The sequence below is a fragment of the Danio rerio genome, chromosome 13 (genome assembly GCF_052040795.2).
Source record: "Danio rerio strain M-AB ecotype USA chromosome 13, GRCz13ab, whole genome shotgun sequence".
In the NCBI taxonomy this organism is placed as follows: domain Eukaryota; kingdom Metazoa; phylum Chordata; class Actinopteri; order Cypriniformes; family Danionidae; genus Danio; species Danio rerio.
Genome location: NC_141033.1, coordinates 26,399,560 through 26,418,611, shown reverse-complemented (window position 1 = coordinate 26,418,611; position 19,052 = coordinate 26,399,560). Strand labels below are relative to the sequence as shown.

The window sequence follows — 19,052 nt, the reverse complement described above, 5'->3', positions numbered from 1 at the left end:
CCTTGTTGGTGTTCAGCCTGGTGTTCTTTTGCCGTGTGAAGCGGCTCTATGCGTCAGACAGTGTGGGCGTCCTCAGCAGACACACAAAGGGCACATGTGAAAATGGGCCATCATGCCTTTCATCTGTAATTGCTATGCTCCGTTGTATTTTTAGAGCAGAGAGGATGGCATCTGCATGTTTTCAACATTTTAACGCAATGATGTTTACCCATTTATAAGCATTCTGAAACACACAACCTTTCCCATGAGTCAATCCATCTCTTAGCATTCTTAATCCGTATGGTTATGGTATGGCTTGCATTAATGTAACCTGACAGATGCTATTTTCTGCCTTTTTAGTGTGTAAATCAGTGACAGCATCGTTTGTGTAAGAGTGAAAACTTTCCGTCACACAGTGTGATTTGTTTTTTCTCTCTCAGCACTGGTTAACCTGGCTTGGTTAAAATATCAAAGTCTTGTTTCACAATCTTCCAAAAGCACACAGGAATATCGCCGTGTGTTGCTATGATCTTGCAACAGCAATAGTGCAGTTTCAACAACAGGGAACACTAATTAATTGCTCTCAGAAGTGCTCATTGGACTTTGACATCTTTTTTTAAGCAAATATTCCCATTGATGTGACTTATGCTTAGCTGAGATTATCAGCATTAACTGCTACTCAGACCTCTCAACTATGGAGCAATCTTGCAGTTTCAAAATAGATTTCATGGGATTCAGTCAGCAAAATGTTTGTTTTTTATTCTTCAAAGAAAGATCTTGACTTTTTAGAATTTATTTCTTTTTTATGTCTTTTATTATTACATCAGTTGTGATGCATTAATATTAGTTTTCTGTGCAATCAATTAGTATATAATTGGTGACATGATGGTATATTGTATAGCACAGGTGTCAAACTCAGTTCCAAAAGGGCTGCAGCTCTGCACAGTTTAGTTCCAACCCTAATTAAACACACCTGATCAAACTAATTGAGTCCTTTAGGCTTGTTTGAAACCTACAGGTAAGTGTGTTGGAGCAGGGTTGGAACTAAACTGTGCAGGGCTTCGGCCCTCCAGGAATTGAGTTTGACACCCCTGTTGTATAGCTTGCAAAAAATGTAAATTCACTCAATATACAGACAAAGGCAAAGTTATTAGCCCTTCTGTAATGTCCTTTTTTCAAATGATGTTTAAGAGAAAGGAAATATTCACAGTTTTCCCTATTGTATTATTCTTCTGCAAAAGGTCTTTCTTAAAGTTGAGGTGTGCCCAAACTTTTTTGTATAAAGGGCCAAAAGCCGAATATCATTGAGAGCCGTGTGCTAAAGGTAAATATACCAAGTTGCTGTATATTACATTAAAGTTGTAATGGGTAATTTCCTAATTTATTTCATAAGACTTAAAAGTAAATAGAAAATATTACTTTAAATCATATTAACCAATGCAGTTTAACATTTAAATTGATAAATTATTACAATAAAAACATAAACAATCACATTAAAACAGTGGAGTTTAATGATGAATACACTAGTCAAGCAGAATCTGCCTTTGCCTTGATTTGTTCTCTATGCCAGTGGTTCTCAAAGTAGGGGTCGGGACCCCCCGAGGGGTCGCGGGACAATGAAGGGGGGTCGCCTGGCGATTTTCAAAAATCTATTAACTTTTATTAAACCTTTAGAATTACCATAATTTATCCATAACCTACTGAAAAGACAAAATAGTCGTTTATAGTTACTATGTACTATATAATTACTATAGTAGCTTATATTTACCAGTTCTATTGGACTGTGACCCCTAAGGTAATTACATTATATTAAAGACACAGCAATAGCATCTGATGCAGCAGATTGATTTTGTAATACCAGGTTAAACTTTCTGGCACATTTACAGCACTGACATACATAAAAAAAATGTGAACAAAGACTTTTGAACTTGGGTCTATTGGTGTGTGTGCACCATTGCATGCAAGGTTTCTGTATTTATAACCACCTCAGAGGATATTGGAGGTCACTGGCATTGTTATTTTGGGGGTCGAGGGCTGAAAAGTTTGGGAACCCCTGCTCTATGTGTTGGGTGACTGAATGTAAATTTTAATTTACATCTGACTAATTTGCACCATTTAACTGAAACATCATTTCAGTTAGCTTTTAACACTTTTAAAACAAACAAACAAGCAAACAAACAAACAAACAAACAAACAAACAAACAAACAAACAAACAAACAAACAAACAAACAAACAAACAAACAAACAAGGTTACAATAGATTTGAAATGACAATATCCAAACCATGGCCATCATGGCTCTTTTCTCAGATGGGATGGTGGGCCAAATCAAAGGTTACTGTGTGCCAATTTGGCCTGCGGGCCCTAGTTTGGGCATCCCTGTTATAGTTTGACTGGAAATAAGCTTTTCAGTTTTTACAACTCTTATCTGAGAAGACGCTATTTTTTTCTTTTTTGATTGGCTAGAGAACAAACTGTTGTCCAATGACTTGCCTAATTGACCTCATGTAACTTACTGAGTTAACTTAATTACCTTTGTTAAGCCTTTAAAATGCACTTTAAGCTATATACTAAGCTAAATTTCTTTTGAAATAACTATTAATATATTATGTACTGTCATCATGAGAAAGACAAAATATATTACTTATTAGAAATCAGTTATTAAAACTGTTGTTTAAACAAATTAGATTGTTTCTTTATTCAGCACCTATTTTTAAAAAAATTATACATTTTACAGGAGGGCCAATAATTTTGCCCTCAACTATATTTTGTTATTGCATGCTGATAGATTGTACAGTATAGTGAAAAATTAATTTGTTTATGACCTCTAATCTTTAAAGGGCACCTTTAAATGAAAAAAAAAATATTAAAGCTGTTTGGACAGAGCTGTGTGTAGGTATAGTGCGTCCACAGTCATATTGCAGTGATAGAAACAATAAGTCTTTTTTTTTTTTTTTAAGTTTCCTGACGTTAAAATACGATCCAAATCTCCCCATTTTGAGACCGACCAGAATATGACGTAGAAGTGCCGTTTCCTCGCCCACTGAATTGATTGACAACTGTGTGTTAACATGTCTCCATAATGCATGTAATTATATCAACAAGACAGGATGTGCGCAAAGCAACTGGGATTAACAGATCTGTTCAGCTCTCTTTGATCATCAGTCGTCATCAAATGTGATCAATAATGACTTACAAGTTTAAAACGTTTTAAAACAGTGCATGTTTGTAATGAATTACAGCAATTTTACCATTTTAATTTTATCACCACAGCCGCATGTCAGTACAAATATAAAAGCAGACTCTTCAATCCAGGTTTGTGGACGGTAAATCAGGTATATTTTCTACATAATGGAGATCCATACAGCAGTGGACATTATTGTGTATCCTGTCACATTTGCTATGGAAAAACGGTTAGTGTGTGTTTGTGTGTCTTTGTCTTTGTAACGACATTGTGTGTGACTCATCGATGCAGAAAGGCTTGAATTAACTCCACAACAAATACATCAAACAATCAATGGGAAAGTTCTTACTGTAGTAATTCTCACAATTGTTATGTAGGTCTGCTTCCTTCATGTCTTTCACTGTGCTGTTTATCTGATGCAGCCGGAGAGGGAGGCGCACTTTGACAGGCATATGGGAATGGTGGGCAGGAAGAAATAGCATTAAAGTCACAGGCAACAAAAACAGCTATGATGTGTTCAGAGCAGAAAATTCCAATATTCTGAAAGGTATAATCAATAATCTGATGGGTGTTTTGAGCTGAAACTTTGCAGACATGTTGTGGAGACACAAAAGACTTATCTTAAATCTTGAAAATAAGGGGTAAAATAGGTACCCTTTAAATAATGTCACTGTATATAACCCCATTTTCCTTTTTTTTAATATAAGATATTTCATGGAGACTTTGAAGGAAATTTTAAGCTGTATAAACCAAATGTCACTTACTAACTTTGTCTGACAAAATTAGAAACCTTTTCCTGGTAACTTTGCATGATCCTACAGTACCTCATAGGCTGCTTAAGGTGCATTACTGTAAGTGTGCTCTATACAGACTGACTTGAAGTGGTTTTCTATGGTATCTGACAGCATCTCAGAGTTGCCATCGAATAGATCTTAAGGGTGAAGCATGTAATTTCTGCACAATTACTGTCAGGTAACAGGATTTATAAAAACATTACATTATAACTATTCAGGTTGCTTACATGCTAGGCATGTTTCAACTGCTTTTTGAGGGAACCTATAGCTAAATGTCCTATGGATAGTTGTCTTTGCCAGTTATACTGGGATAACAGATAGTTTTTAATGTTTAAAATAATCGCATGCATCATTTTAAACTTGAATAAATCCAGAAAATAGATCAAGCAAAGTATAATTGATCTATTTAGAAAAACCTGTTTATAAAAATTTGAAAAAAGTTCCTGTATAATGCTTGACACCATACGAGCTGACTTAAATGTGCCATAGACTGCATTGATTCAATATGTTAAACAGTTCTCTGATATGTATGTGGTTTAGGTATGTGCCAAAAATGCCCAGAAATGGTTTTATATGGACATTTAAAGCTCAGTTTTGACCATATTTGTAAGGTTGTTAAAATTGAGCTTTGCTTTAATGCTCTATGGCTCGTCAGTGTCTGGTATTCCTTTCTCTTTTGTTTTCAGTTTTTTCCCCTCTTTCTCTCTCCCACACAAAACACATAGCATAATGCACTCTGAAATACACACATGGAAAATAAATACTTTGTTTGTCAAATATTTTCACAAATTGAGTAGAAGTTTAGTTAACAATCTTTCCAACTGAAATGGTGGAGAGTTTTATTTTAGCTAGAAAGAGTGAGTGAGCTATCTTTATGCCACCAGAGTAACCTAATTTGTTGCTGATTAGTGTTTTGAATTAAATATAGGCTAAAATATTCTATATTTTACAAAAGGTACCAACAACGATGAATTTAAAGTTGTATTTTGAATGTTAAACTAACAAAATTTTTGCAAATCGAGTGACCGCATCATTCGCGTGAAACAAACTGCAGGGTGTCTATTCGTATCTTTGCATTGAATTAACATGTAAATCACTCATGCTTGACATTTCATTTGTGTCTGGTGTGAACGCAGCATAACAGTTCGCATTCTAACTGCCTTCTAAACCCTTACACGTTTTCAAAATAAGAGTCCCACGTACATGTTTAATACAAGATTTGATAAACTTGATAAAAAAATATGGGGGAAAATAAAATTGTTGTAATTTCAGTTGAAACTTAAATTTAATTAATTTGAAACTTTGTGGCAAATTAAACACAGCCTGGGGTGCATGTTAATTATTTTATGTGTATCGTCAAAATCTGTGTTTTGTTCAGATTGGCTTGTTTTTCACTTGAATTTTACAATGGTGTTTGAGCAGTGGTCACCAAACTTGTTCCTGGAGGGCCGGTGTCCTGCAGATTTTAGCTCCAACCCTAATCAAACACACCTGAACAAGCTAATCAAGGTCTTACTTGTTATACTTGAAACATCCAGGCAGGTGTGTTAAGGCCAGTTAGAGCTAAACCCTGCAGGGACACCAGCCCTCCAGGACCAAGATTGGTGACCCCTGTGTTTGAGGCTCACTGTTTGTCATTTCAATATACAGAACTCTTATTATTAAACTATGCCTAGGCATATCCAGATTTTCATTCTATGACACCTTTAAGGTGCCATTACATAGATAAGGCTCTTCTGTGCCAAATCCTAAAGGTATAACCGTACGTTAACACCGAAAACGGTGAGAGCGTTTAAGGTCGCTCTGGCCGCCCTGGCGACAACGCTGTCTGCCTTCAGCTCCGGTACATTCAAAACTCGCTACATTGATCTCGTATTTAAAGGAGCTGTTGCAGCATATCAGTTACATTCCTGCATAAAACATGTTTCTAGCATGAAAATGTTGCGCACTTCTTATCAAATTCATATAACAATGGAAGATCAAGTTGTGTGGTGTGGCTTTGCTCTATTTATCCAATATGTGTCTATATGTCTGAAATATCCTAAAGCAGCTATACTGTTTTGTACTTTCACGTCACGTGAGATTCCCGCTTTTTTAAGATAAATATAACATTAATGCACATCAGTAACTCGCTAGTAACTTATTTAATGCATGTTCCTGTACGAAAACATTGTAAATAATTTGAAATCCGGCGACCGCAATCATCAAACCCTTGGGAACAACTAGGTTCGGAACCAAAGTTCACAGGTCTGTGTTCTCTGAACTCCTATCAAGCGGTGGATGTCTTCATTCTGATTGCTTGCTGCCGAACCGCGTCATAGCTCATTACCATAAAGTTGACTTAATTTCAACTCTCCTCGATGCCCACGCCTTCGAAGATGCGCTGCGCTGCTCCTCGCCGCTTATCGCCATAGGCTCTCATTGAAAATGAATGACTTCCGGCTACTTTGACACTCTCGCCGCGTATGATGTGAACGTACAGTAATACTCTATAGATATTGGCTGACAAAAATAAAGAGCTACTCGTCATCAGTACCAGCTAGTATGTTTGTATTAGGGCATTCTTAGGATTTATAATGTGTAAATAGTTAACATGCACACAATATTTACCTTAGTAAAATACAGTTAGCAAATACATAATCATATACTTGATCAGCTCAGCAGTTTTCCATGCAATGTAATCAAGAACGAGTTTTACATGTTTAAAACGTTTTTAAAACAGTGCATGTTAGTAATAAAGACTGTAAAATCAATGTAATTTATCCCCAAAGCCACAGTGTCAGTACAATTATAAAAGAAGACGCTTCAATCCCAGTTTGTGGACTTAAATCGGGTTTATTTTGTACATTACCACAACGGATGTTTTACAGCAGTTTATATTAAAATGTATCCTGTCACATTTGCAGTGCAAAAACAGTGCAAAGCTACTGTAATTGTGTGTGCGTGCATGCAAACTTCATAACGACATTGTGTGTGACTCATTGTTGCAGAGAGGCTTGAAATAATCACAACAAATACCTCAAACAATCATTGGGAACGTTCTTACTGTAGAAAGGGAGATCTTTATTCTTGTCTGTCACTGTGCTTTTTATCTATGTGAAGGCTACGGCTCTGACATGCATATGAGAACAATAGGTGGGAAGAACTAGCTCATTTGCATTAAAGGCACAGGCAACAAAAACAGCTACAATGCCATAACAGCTCAAATCTTTCCAGATTAAAAAATGTATAATCTGATGAATATTTTGAGCTGAAACTTTACAGACACATTTTGGAGACACAAAAGAATTAGGGGGTAAAAGATGTGCCCTTTAAATTAACCTGCTCTAGTCCACCTCCACACCAATTACAAAGTGTTCATTTCTATGTTAGTGCCTAAAAATGCCCCTTCGGAGGAATCTTTATAGAGTTGCGTCTCAGTGTTTACTTCAACCAGTTCACTCATGTGCCCTTTGAGCAGTGCCTCTGTGAATACTTTGACCGATGTGAATTAAATGTTTAGTTTCATGTAAACTCTCAGCCTACAGAGGTGAGCTTTAAAAACATGCTACCTCATTTCCCATACACCGAACATCTCAAGCAGTGATTCATCGCCTCTGAACTGCAGCCAAGTCTTGACGTCAAGTTGCAACACGAAAATAGATTTGGAAAAATTGTTACAGATTCTCACCCACCAGTAAAACGCTCCATCAAAAGCCCACTTGTTTGAGGCCCTGTCCGGCTTTGACCCCGACATGGCTTATACTTTCCCTGGAAACACCGACAGGCGATTCACTCACCATGAAGCGTGTAAAACAACTTAATGCCAGCGATAAGGCTAGAGTGATTTGTTTCAGCTGGACGAGAGTAAATTTAATGAAGGCTACAGAGCCGTCTCATGCTACATCAACTCACCCCTCCTCCCCAAGCCTATTCCCCCTAGCCAAAGGCGAAAACTGAAAGCCCCAGTGGACTGGGAGGATCCACTTGATGGGCTCAGACTGGCTCAGTCAGCTCACTTTAATGGAGGTAATGGCTGTTTGTCATCCTCCAGCATTCACGGTTCTTCCTGCCGCGCACCACTGCAGAGAACAAGGAGGAAGTGTTGAGTGAGGAGAGAGAGAGCGAGTGAGAGAGAGTGTGTGTGTGTGAGAGAGAGGGGAATCAGAGAGAAAGAGTGAGAAAGGAAGCTGAGGACCATCAGTGAGGAGCAGTCGGTTTTTTTAAAGATCTTTCCAGACATGGAACATGCCTGTAAGTCCTCAACTTTTTGACACTCATTGGTGTGAATGGGAATACATGTAGTGCTGTGGTTGAATGAGTTTAGAAAGTTTCAAACATTCTAATTATGATTTGATTATGAGCTTAAAATAACGTATTATCATTATTATTTGATGCATTCTTGATTGTAGTCATGTTGTTGTGTGTCTTACATGATATTGATGGTCTGTTGACATGTGCACCCTTGTACGCTTTTTAAACATGCCTCACATAGTATTGATGTTTTCATTATCGGCTCACGTTCTGGGAATCCAGCCTGCATTATGTTTAATCATTGAATGAACACGCACAGGCTAAGTGCTGGGGCTGCATCGCTGTCCTATTTTTGCTTTGTGTCATATGATGTTCAATCGGATTTGTAATGCTTTTTGTGTGTCATATCATGCAAATGCTGCTTGTGAATTCAGTGCCTCATTCTGTCAATTATTTTCGACAGCAAAAGAGGAAACCGTTTGTTTGTGACTCTGAATAGTATCTGACAGGAACTACGTTATTACTCTGATGGATTAAAGATCACAGGTGTCATGAGTAGTAAAGCAGAACATTTGCGAAAATTTGAACTGCATTGATATCCTGTTATCATAGGTCTTATGTGTATGTTTGTACGCATGACACTCGCTGTCAGAAAGCCTTTGACACAAACTACACGAGGGAACCTCCCTCTCGATATTTTGCAAAGGAAATGTATATTTGTTTGGAAGTGGTTTGCATAATCTTTCAGGCTGGGGATTTTACATGGCTACAGGTAGATTTACATATGAGCTGGGTTATTTTTTTCATGGCGGGAAGATGCGATGTGGTCATTTATGCTGTGAAAGTTAGTCATGGATTTATTGAATGGATCTGCTGCATCAGTGAAAATGCACAGGAAATGTTGTTTAACCTGTTGTTGAAAAAAAGAGACATGTGACTGCTTGTTTATGATCAGCTCGGGGTGAGGTTAGAGGTTGAACTAAAAAAAAAAAACTCAAATAAAGAGTGTTAAATATATTAATATGTTAAATATACTATGCTACATCCTGTACATTGCACATGTTATCCAACAATAACTGTTACCAGTGCAGTGTTTATTTTTGTCTTTAAATAAATTGGAACTTGAAGTATTGAATGAGTACTTAGTAAAATTTACATATGTAATATAATTTAGACTCACATGATATGTTAAAAGTCTAATAAAAGGTGTTTTATGTCACACAGAGTTGGTCTTCTTGTGGGGGCTGCCATATTGAAATCACATACTTACTATACTTGTTTTCTCAGAATTAATGCCTGTTATGCCGAGTTCAGACTCAAAATAGTCGTGTGACAGATGTTTTCACACTGCATGTGTTTCACACTCTATCTGGAGTAGCGTTTCGTCGCTGCTGTGTTTACACTGCAAGATGGATCAGCGGCAGAGGGTTTTACACTGCATGACTTAATAATAGGAAGAATCGCCAATGATACGTCTCACCACCAAATACATGCGAGAAGTGACATGGAAATAATGCGAGGTCATGTAGTATGTCTTTTGTTATTAACTACATAATGAGAAAGAAGCCTTTAGTGAGATAGAAAATTTATTTATTTTGCTCACCTGGCCTGTGAAGGGAATTACCAATTTCTACTCAACAATTTTTCTTTGTTGACCCCGTTTTGGTATTGCTTAGATGACACGTACAACAGACACATGTACTCCTGCCAAATTTAAACCAGTTTTTTCTCAATTTCTTGGGTCCAAATAGACTGAAAATATGCACTTTGTAACTTCTTCCCCATCCTTCCGCTGGCCTGCAGGTACACACACTAGTGGATGCTGCTCTCTCATTGGCTGTAGGTAATAGGCGATGCTATTTTCAATCAGAACACATTTGACACAGCATGATTTGAATCGCAGACAGCTCCAGATATTTAGCATGCCAAGTGTCTCACTGGTGTCTGCGATCTTCTCGGATCGCATCTTGGATAGTTCACACTGTGTGATTGTTACTCCCGTGAACGAGCAACGATTTGCCTGTGATTTCAGGCATTTGTTGGCGATTTCTCAAAATCTGTCTGTGAGTCTAAATTGGGGCAAAAATCATCCAGTCTGAACTTGCCATTATCAGACCTTTTTATTCCATAAATTAATAAATAAATCATGACTATCTGTGGAGAGCACCTCCATGACATTAGTAGCTGAAAACATTAGAATTATGCTACATTTTTGCTGCTGGTGGACAGAAGATTGCTAATATTGCTAATTAGTTGTTAATTGTAGTTTGTTAGAAGTTACAAATCGTCACCTTAGAATTATAAGGTTCTATCTGACATTTTTGTCAAAATTAATTTACTGGCATATCCTTATTAAATGACAACTTATTTACATTATGGGATGTTTTTTATAAGTTGTTTGCATTTTAAGACTTTTTATTTAAAAAGCAAATGTTACACATATACTGTTAGCTATATTAAATGCAAAAACTTTGAAGCTCAATATCTCAAAATCATTCAGAACGCAGAGAGAACCTTATAATTCCAATTTATGTATTGTTCACATAGGAATTTACATGACATTTGTACACACACCAGCCACTTTAATAGGTACACCTTACTAGTACTGGGTTGGATCTACTTTTGTCTTCAGAACTGCCTTAATCTTTCATGGCAGATTCAACAAGGTACTGGAAATATTCCTCAGAGATTTTGGTCCATATTGACATGACAGCATCACGCAGTTGCTGCAGATTTGTCGACTGCACTTCTATGATGTGAATCTCCTGTTCCACCACATCCCAAAGGTGCTCTAGTGGATTATGGTCTGGTGACTGTGAAGGCCATTTGAGTACAGTGAATTCATTGTCATGTTAAAAAAAAAAAAACAGTCTGAGATGATTCGCGCTTTATGACATGGTGCGTTATCCTGCTTTAAGTAGCTATCAAAAGATGAGTACACTGTGGTCATAAAGGGATGGACATGGTCAGCAACAATACTCAGGTAGGCTGTGGTGTTGACACAAGGCTCAGTTAGAACTAATGAGCCCACAGTGTTCCAAGAAAATATCCTCACACCATTACTCCACTAGCACAGCAAGCTTGAACCATTGATACAAGGCAGAATAGATCCATGCTTTCATGTTGTTGACATCAAATTCTGACCCTACCATGCAAACGTCGCAGCAGAAATAGAGACTCATCAGATCAGGCAACGTTTTTCTATTGTCCAATTTTGGTGAGCCTGTGCAAATTGTAGCCTCAGTTTCCAGTTCTTAGCTGACAGCAGGTGTGGTCTTCTACTGCTGTTGGCCAATCGCCTCAAGGTTCGACGTGTTGTGGGTTCAGAGATTCTCTTCTGCATATTTTAGTTGTAACAAATGGATATTCTGTCAGCTCAAACCAGTCTGGCCATTCTCCTCTGACCTTTGGCAGCAACAAGGCATTTACAACCACAGAACTGCCGCTCACTGGATATTTTCTCTTTTTTGGACCATTCTCTGTAAACCCTAGAGATGATTGTGCATGAAAATCCCAGTATATCGGCAGTTACTCAGAACAGCCAGTCTGGCACCAACAACCGTGCCACATTCAAAGTCACTTAAATCACCTTTTTCCCAATTCTGATGCTCGGTTTGAACTGCAGCAGATCATCTTGACCATGCCTAAATGCATTGAGATGCGTTAACGAGCAGTTGGACAGGTGTGCCTAATAAAGTGGCCAGTGAGTGTATAGACATGATACTGTATTTTGTGAATATTTAAAGCAAAAAAATGACATAGTATCATTATTTATATACAAAAACAAAAAAATACATAGGGAGAATCAATGAATTAGGAATAATTGGTTTTCATTTTGTAAATAATTTGTAAAAAAAAAAACTGTAATCTGATTATGGGGATTTAAAAAATGTATTTAACAATATAATTACAGATTTCATTTTTTTTTGTGTAATCCAGATTATACTCTATACTTTAAACTTTTAATTCTACTTTCTATTTAAAATGTGCTTCATTGGGCATTGATGTTTTATCTATTTATTCATAACTAATATACTCGAGAAAGTGCATGCGAGCTACAGTATTTGTTCTCTTTTAGTATAATCCTCATAAAGTAGACATGAATTGGCTTACTTGTCTTTATATACAGCACCCGTATCCTGTCACATAAATTTGAAGTAATTACACCATGAGTTATAATATTACACTCCATCATTAAACATAATGAGTGTTTGCTTATGTTTAGTGCCCTGGTAATACGTCTTATCAGTGTGCTTGTCTTTCTTCATTTGAACGGTGTTGGTCTTCCCAATGTTTGGGGTATAATTTCTTGCTTATAGGGAAACTTAATGCTCTGCACTCCCCCTGCGATGCACTATTATTAAATGTCCCAGATTTCCAAATAAGAGCCATTCGTGCTGGGGAAAAACACTTACAGGCAGGATGTCAAGTATTGATCGACAAGGTTTGCTATACCTTGTTGTGCTCCATCATTGGGTAAACGGCCCAACAGGAGCCAGTCGTCTACAGAAACATTTCCAGCAATATCTCGTTTAGTTTGGTCTTATCTAAAATGTTGCATTTAGGTGATGCTTGGTTAGCAAAACTACTCGTGCGTCAAAGAAAGATCTTATCTTCAGATCTCAGCCGCTTGCTTAAATGTGATTCTGTGGTTTAGACCGAGATGACGCTTGAGAATGTTGTTTTCTAGCTTTTCTTTGGGTTTAGAGTTAATAAATAAGTCATCCGAGAGGAGGTAAGAACTAAATGGCATCACTTAAACAATAATTAGCTGCTATTTTGTGCTGAGATTGGCGGTTAATAATTGATGAGCTTTTCCTATGTCTTTTCCAGTGATGCTGCATTTAAGGTTCGGTCCTTGCACCCGTTTAGGAATTGCGAGTGAAAGGCGGGTCATTTTTTGTCTGCACCAGTTACATTTAACAATATAAAGGGAGGGTGGAGTTAGCAGTTGATCACCGGCAGTGTATTAAAGGGTTGTGTTTGTTTTGATGGGTTGCAAAAGAGATCCGCTTTGCCCTTATTAGCTGTATGCCATTACCGTCTTCCCTTATGCACTTAGGCTGCACTCTAAAGCAAATGGACAGATTTCTCTCTCTACAGTAAGTCCAGACGTCTGTCTCTTGGGATATCAAACTGCATTGGAATTCAGATTAAGCTTCTCAAATGAGTCCAGGTAGGCAATCTATATGAATGTGGACCAACAGTTGTGCCAGTAAGTGAATTGGTTTTTATTTCAGTTCATCAGATTTACTGATAATCTGATTGAATCTTGCTTTGATTTTGCATATATGTTGTTAATTATATAGACACATCAAAATACCATTCCTGATCAGTTTTTTTTTAGATGTACTGTACTTGTTTCAAGAGATTTGCATGCATTTGGTCAATAGAGGGCAGTGTTATCTGGAAAACTGTCAGGATATGAGGAGGTGTGTTGTGATTTGGTGACTCACCATACGCCCCTTCTGTTTTTAAACCTGGAACGAGGCCACAATCGATGCATGTCAGGAACTGATTATAGAATACTGTGATTCAGTTCTGTTGTATGCATTCTAATGTCGCCAGTGTACCAGATATACAAGAACTGATGTTCTTTAAGGTGGAGATATTGTTTAATCTTGCAATAAGGTTGTCTGGTAAAAATAAACAATATAGCTTGATTAAAATTTGTGTCTCTACATTTGTGGTGTGTACTTTGTCTCTGCAAAATATATGGAACAATCGAAGACGATTTCAAAGGTAATGTCCTCTCATAAGCGTGTAATTTTGGTTTAATTGGATCTTTTGGTGCATATGTGAGGCTGTCTCGTGTTATGTATGAAAGCGGTTTATCAGAGTACACAAGGTTCCCTGTCAGTATTAATGGAACAGATGCAGACAGACCATGATATCAAACTGACTTGCCACTCTGAGCACTTAAAGACCATTCAGGGCTCTTGCTAACCCCAGCATGGATCCTTCATTCGATCAAATCATTAAAATGGCCAGTCAAATCACCAAACTTTTTTTTTCATCGGAGTGGCATGGGATTCTTCAGTGGTGTTCTCATACCAAACAATGTTTATAGCAATGACAGTGTATTTAGATATGTAGTTCCTGTGCAGTACTATATTCACATAGTTCCACCCACCATATATGCTAAGGTATTTCAGGTATTTCTGCTTTGATTATGACTGCTTGCTTTCTAGCTAAACCGGAACAGTTTATTCAATATTAATTAGAGCAGTTTTGCTGTAATAAAAAAGGCTCTGTTTTATAAACTTTTATTAGTATTTGAATTATAATTACTATATGAATAAGATTTTATTTAAATACTTTTAATCAAATTCAGTAATGCTTTAGTTTGTGGTTGTTCAGGTGTTTTACTGTGTCTGTTTGTTGGTTGATTTAGCTTCATTTCAGTTTATTATTTAGTTGTATTTTTGTTTTTGTTTCAGTTAACATGCATTGAGGGTGACACGGTGGCTCAGTGGTTGTCATTGTTGCCTCACAGCAAAAAGGTCACTGGTTCGAGTCCTGGCTAGGCTAGTTGGCATTTCTGTGTGGAGTTCGAATGTTCTCCCCGTGTTCACGTGGGTTTCCTCCGGGTGATTCTGTTTTCCCCACAATCCAAAGACATGCAGTGCAGGTGAATTTAATAAAATAAATTGGCTGTTGTGTATGTGTGTGAATGAGTGTGCGTGGATGTTTCCCGGAACTGAATTGCAGCTGGAAGGGCATCCACTGTGTAAAACATATGCTGGATAAGAAAGGGACTAAGCCAAAGGAAAATGAAGGGACATGCATTGATAAATAATTTGGCAAATAATATATTTACTGCTCAGTGAGCGCCATCTTTCGAATGAGATGTTAAACCGAGGTCCTGACTCTCTGTGGTCATTAAAAATCCCAGGATGTCCTTTGAAAAAGAGTAAGGATTTTACCCCGCATCCTGGCCAAATTAGCCCTCTGGCCTCTGTCCAGTATGGCCTCCTAACCATCCCCATATGATAATTGGCTTCATCACTCTGTCTCCTTTCCACTAACCAGCTGGTGTGTGGTGTGCGGTCTGGCGCAATATGGCTGCCGTCACGTCATCTTGGTGGATATTCACTGGTGGTAAATGAGGAGATTCCCCTCGATGTGTAAAGAGCTTTGAGTGTTTAGAAAAGTGCTATATAAATGTAAGGAATTATTTTTATTATTAAGGTTTTTTTTTTATTGCTGTTCAGTTTGAGTTTCAGGTCAGCTGACTTCAAAAACCATACTTTCAAGTCATCCTAGAACTTTGCTCAGACCCCTCAGTGGGCACCAGACCCTATAGTGAAAAACCACTGGCTTAGATTATTTAGCTGTAGGTTATAGTGGCTACAGGTTTCTCTTAGTAGTTCACAGTTATTGGATTCCCCTGTCTAGCTTTATGACCGATTTATATACTTCTATAAATAGCCTGGCAAGCCTTCTAAACTAATATTCTGCCACCTCCATAAATAAAAAAAAAAACCAATAAAATGTTGCAAAGTTGCATGAGCAAAGATAACATGTACACATCCCACTGCTTCCATCTTGTTGTACTCAGGTCTGTGGTGTTATATCGTAAGGAGGGCCTTCAGGAAGAGCGGAAGGGGTGGAGAGCTCATACTTGATGAGAACATTCAGCTTAGCTGTGTGCAAAACAATAGCTCACATCTCTAGAGTAGGCATGTTTTCGTAAAACTTCCTGCTCTCAATCCCACCCACCACTTCTGCTCTGGAAGAGGGGGATGGGGGGGACAAGTCCTAAATCTGTGAGGCCTTTGGCCTCTTATGCAGGAAGCAAAGCAATAGCTACAAGCAAACTAAACGATTATAGCAGCTTTAGGATTTAGCACTATAAAACAAAAGTGCATATTTCTTTCTCAAGACAAGCTAAGGAGAAACAAAGCCAGAGGTTGATGGTGTTGACAGTGTGTCTTTTTAGGTTACCTCTTTTTTGCAGAATAAATAAAGTGAGCTTTGATGGCTAAGCAGAAGCAAGGCAGATTTTATTTTGCAGACTTATTTGATAAGCAGACTTATTTGAAGCTAAGGTTTTTAAATGCTTCCACTAGAATAATAGTACCTGCCAGTGATTGTATAAAGGAGTAGGAGCTTCCTAGGTGTAACATGGCTCATCTGATAGAGCTGAAATAAAAACAAACTGGAACTGTTCTCATGCGCTTTTATTTCAACACAATATATGATATTTCCTCAAACAAATCTATACTACAGTTCTTACAACAGAGTAATGTTTAAAGGGGTGGTTCACTACGAAATCATCTTTTAAACTTTGATTGATGTTTAATGTAGCTGTGTGAACATAAAAAACATCTCTGAATGGTTAGAGGTGTGTAATGTTAAAGCAGAGAAAGCTAAACTGCCGTCCAAACACTGCCATTTCCACAGAGCTTGTTTTGTTTCTATATTTGGGCTTTTAAAGGACAAAACACGAAGTGAAAAGTGCTTACAATTTAATTTGAAATATGTTCCAGAGAATTAAATAAAGATATAGCTAGCATTTGACCAGTGACAGCTCTCAGAACCCCTAAAAACTCCTCAAAGAAGTAGCAGCTCCAACCATATTAGATGAAGCTGTGTTTGTGAGCCACAACCTGTAAGTATTATTTGTTAAAATTTATCTATTACATGCACAGTTACTAGAGGTAACGGTATGTTGTAGCGAGGTTGTAAATAAGGATGTAAGCAACGGGAAAGACTGTTTGGCACAGCTAACAATTTAACTACAAATTCTTATTTATCCGTCAAACTCCTGTAAACAGCCACAATCTTCACCAGCACTGCAGTGTCTTTCTATGTGGCTGCTTTGTGTGTATTCACATCTTAAATAACGAACTTACAAAAGATATGTGAATGTTTCATACCAATTAAACATGCTTATTCTAAATATATATAAAAGACACTTGTCAGAATTTATTTTAAAGAGCAGGCGTGAGGTTCAGCTTTGTCCTCTGTGTCATTTTCTGTGTGATTCAGGCGCAAACGGACACGGCTAACAGCTACTCTGACTTACAATATTTTTATAGAAGAGGCAAAGCGCATGCTATTAGAGGTGTGACACTGTTCTTGGTGACGGAGCCAATCCGCAAATCACAGCACATTATGCTAGCTGACCAATCTGAGAAATATGACAGTCGTTTTCATGTTAGCTGAATAGCAGAATATAATCAAAGTAAGATGCATGAAAAAATAACATGTTTTTTTTTTTTGTTTTTCTTTACAATTGAAGCATAAGTAAACTTTGCTTTGCATCTTAAAAACACAACAAAGCCTTAAAATACACTCTGCCCCTTTAATGATTAAACCAAACGGATATTTTGAAAAAATGCACACACATATGTACACATTCCACATTAGACAAACAAATAAATTCTTTTGGTGCATGAGAAGGATTTCTTTGATGGAGAAAAGTCTTAAAATTAAAGGTGAATGCAGCAAACAGGAGCCAGCATCACCCATACCTCGTTACATAAAGTCAATTTGCTGAAATACTTTCATCGTAAAACTGTAGTGGTACAGTAGTACTGATGTAATAGGAGTATAGAGCAGCTTTGAACATGGCTCAAGCTATCAGAATCAAGCACCAGATCTAATACTTTTTTTAACTGCTTAATTTTGCTGAAAACATTTGGCAGTGTGTTTAATGGCTGATTCAGCTGTGACAACATTCCCTGCTGTTGAACGTCGATGTTAAAGTGATGGTTTGCCCAAAATTGAAAGTTGTCATCATTGTGCTCATCTTCTACATGTTTCAAACCTGTTTAAGTTCTGTTGATGACAAAGGAAGATACAGCCTACTGAAGAATGCTGAAAAACAAACAGCCATTGCCATCCATACTATTTTTTATTGCTATGGATGCCAATGGCTGCTGCTCCAACATTCTTCAGAAAATTTAGTTTTATGTTCAGCAGAAATTCATAAAAGCTTCAAACCACTGGGACATTCTACCAGAAATGTACATTTTCACTTAAAAAAAAGTTAACTAAAAGCTAACTTAAGCTTGTCGTCCTCAACAAAATCGTACAAAACCAAGCATAAAATCATACAATTCAAAAATAGAACGCATCCTTGATCACTGTCAGCTTCTTCTCTGTCAAATGATCTAAATTCTGAGTTATATAGCCATAAACGTGTATTTCACGCATTTCAAGAGTTCACACTTAGCTTATGATAGATTATAAAGCGTATTTGGCATACTGTCCCAGGAGAGAGCCCTGAGCTTTGAACATCCTCGAGGCCAGGGCTCCCTCCTGTTGCAAGGCGAGAGGGGAGTTTGAGCTCAGCTAGATCTCGAAACTGCCCTGCTGTAGTAGCTAATTAACAGATAGTGATTGCTCTTAAGAAGAAACTGATTTGGATTAGTCAATTAACTTAAACTGCATGTTTTTAGACGGTGGGAGGAAATCGGGGGACCCCAGGGAAACCCATGTGACCACAGGCAGAACATGTAAACTCCACACAGAAACAACGGCTGGCTTGGTAATGACTAGAACCAGTGACGTTCTTGCTGTAAGGCAACAGTGCTAACCACTGGGCCACCGAGCCAAACATCTATAGAAACGGAGGAGGAGTAGGGGTGGAAGGGGGAATTCTTGAAAACGAAGATGGCTGTGATATGGAACTTATATTTAAGTTGTATTTAAGGGTATTTATAGTGGCTCTGATTGCATCTGATTCTAATTGGTGAATCATGAATTGGCTAATGCATGACCAGCTGTGTTCCATCATAAGCACGTGATCCTCCCGAAATTAGTTTAGAAATAAACTTCACCTAATGCAAATGTGACAGGACTGACCGAAACATGGGACCAATTGTAATTTTTTTTTGCATTATATATTTGTAG

General features: G+C 37.6%; 1 protein-coding gene across 12 annotated transcripts in view; it reads left to right on the top strand.

Annotated features, from left to right (window-relative positions):
* The window catches only part of phactr2 (phosphatase and actin regulator 2), a 78,975-nt gene that overhangs the window by 11,041 nt on the left and 48,882 nt on the right, over nucleotides 1-19,052 (top strand). For 5 of the 12 annotated variants that reach the window (XR_015505937.1, XR_015505934.1, XR_015505938.1 and 2 more), the window contains exon 1: nucleotides 8,112-8,189. The exons of 3 other annotated variants lie outside the window; for them this stretch is intronic. Coding sequence is in view for 6 of the 9 variants with exons in the window: in XM_087279337.1 (XP_087135463.1) it covers nucleotides 8,177-8,189 (13 nt within the window). In the remaining 3 variants the exon portion in view is untranslated. Of the gene's footprint in view, nucleotides 1-8,111; nucleotides 8,190-13,045; nucleotides 13,366-19,052 lie in introns of those variants that run through there. 4 more of the 12 variants (XM_087279339.1, XM_087279338.1, XM_087279333.1 and 1 more) reach the window with 4 other exon arrangements.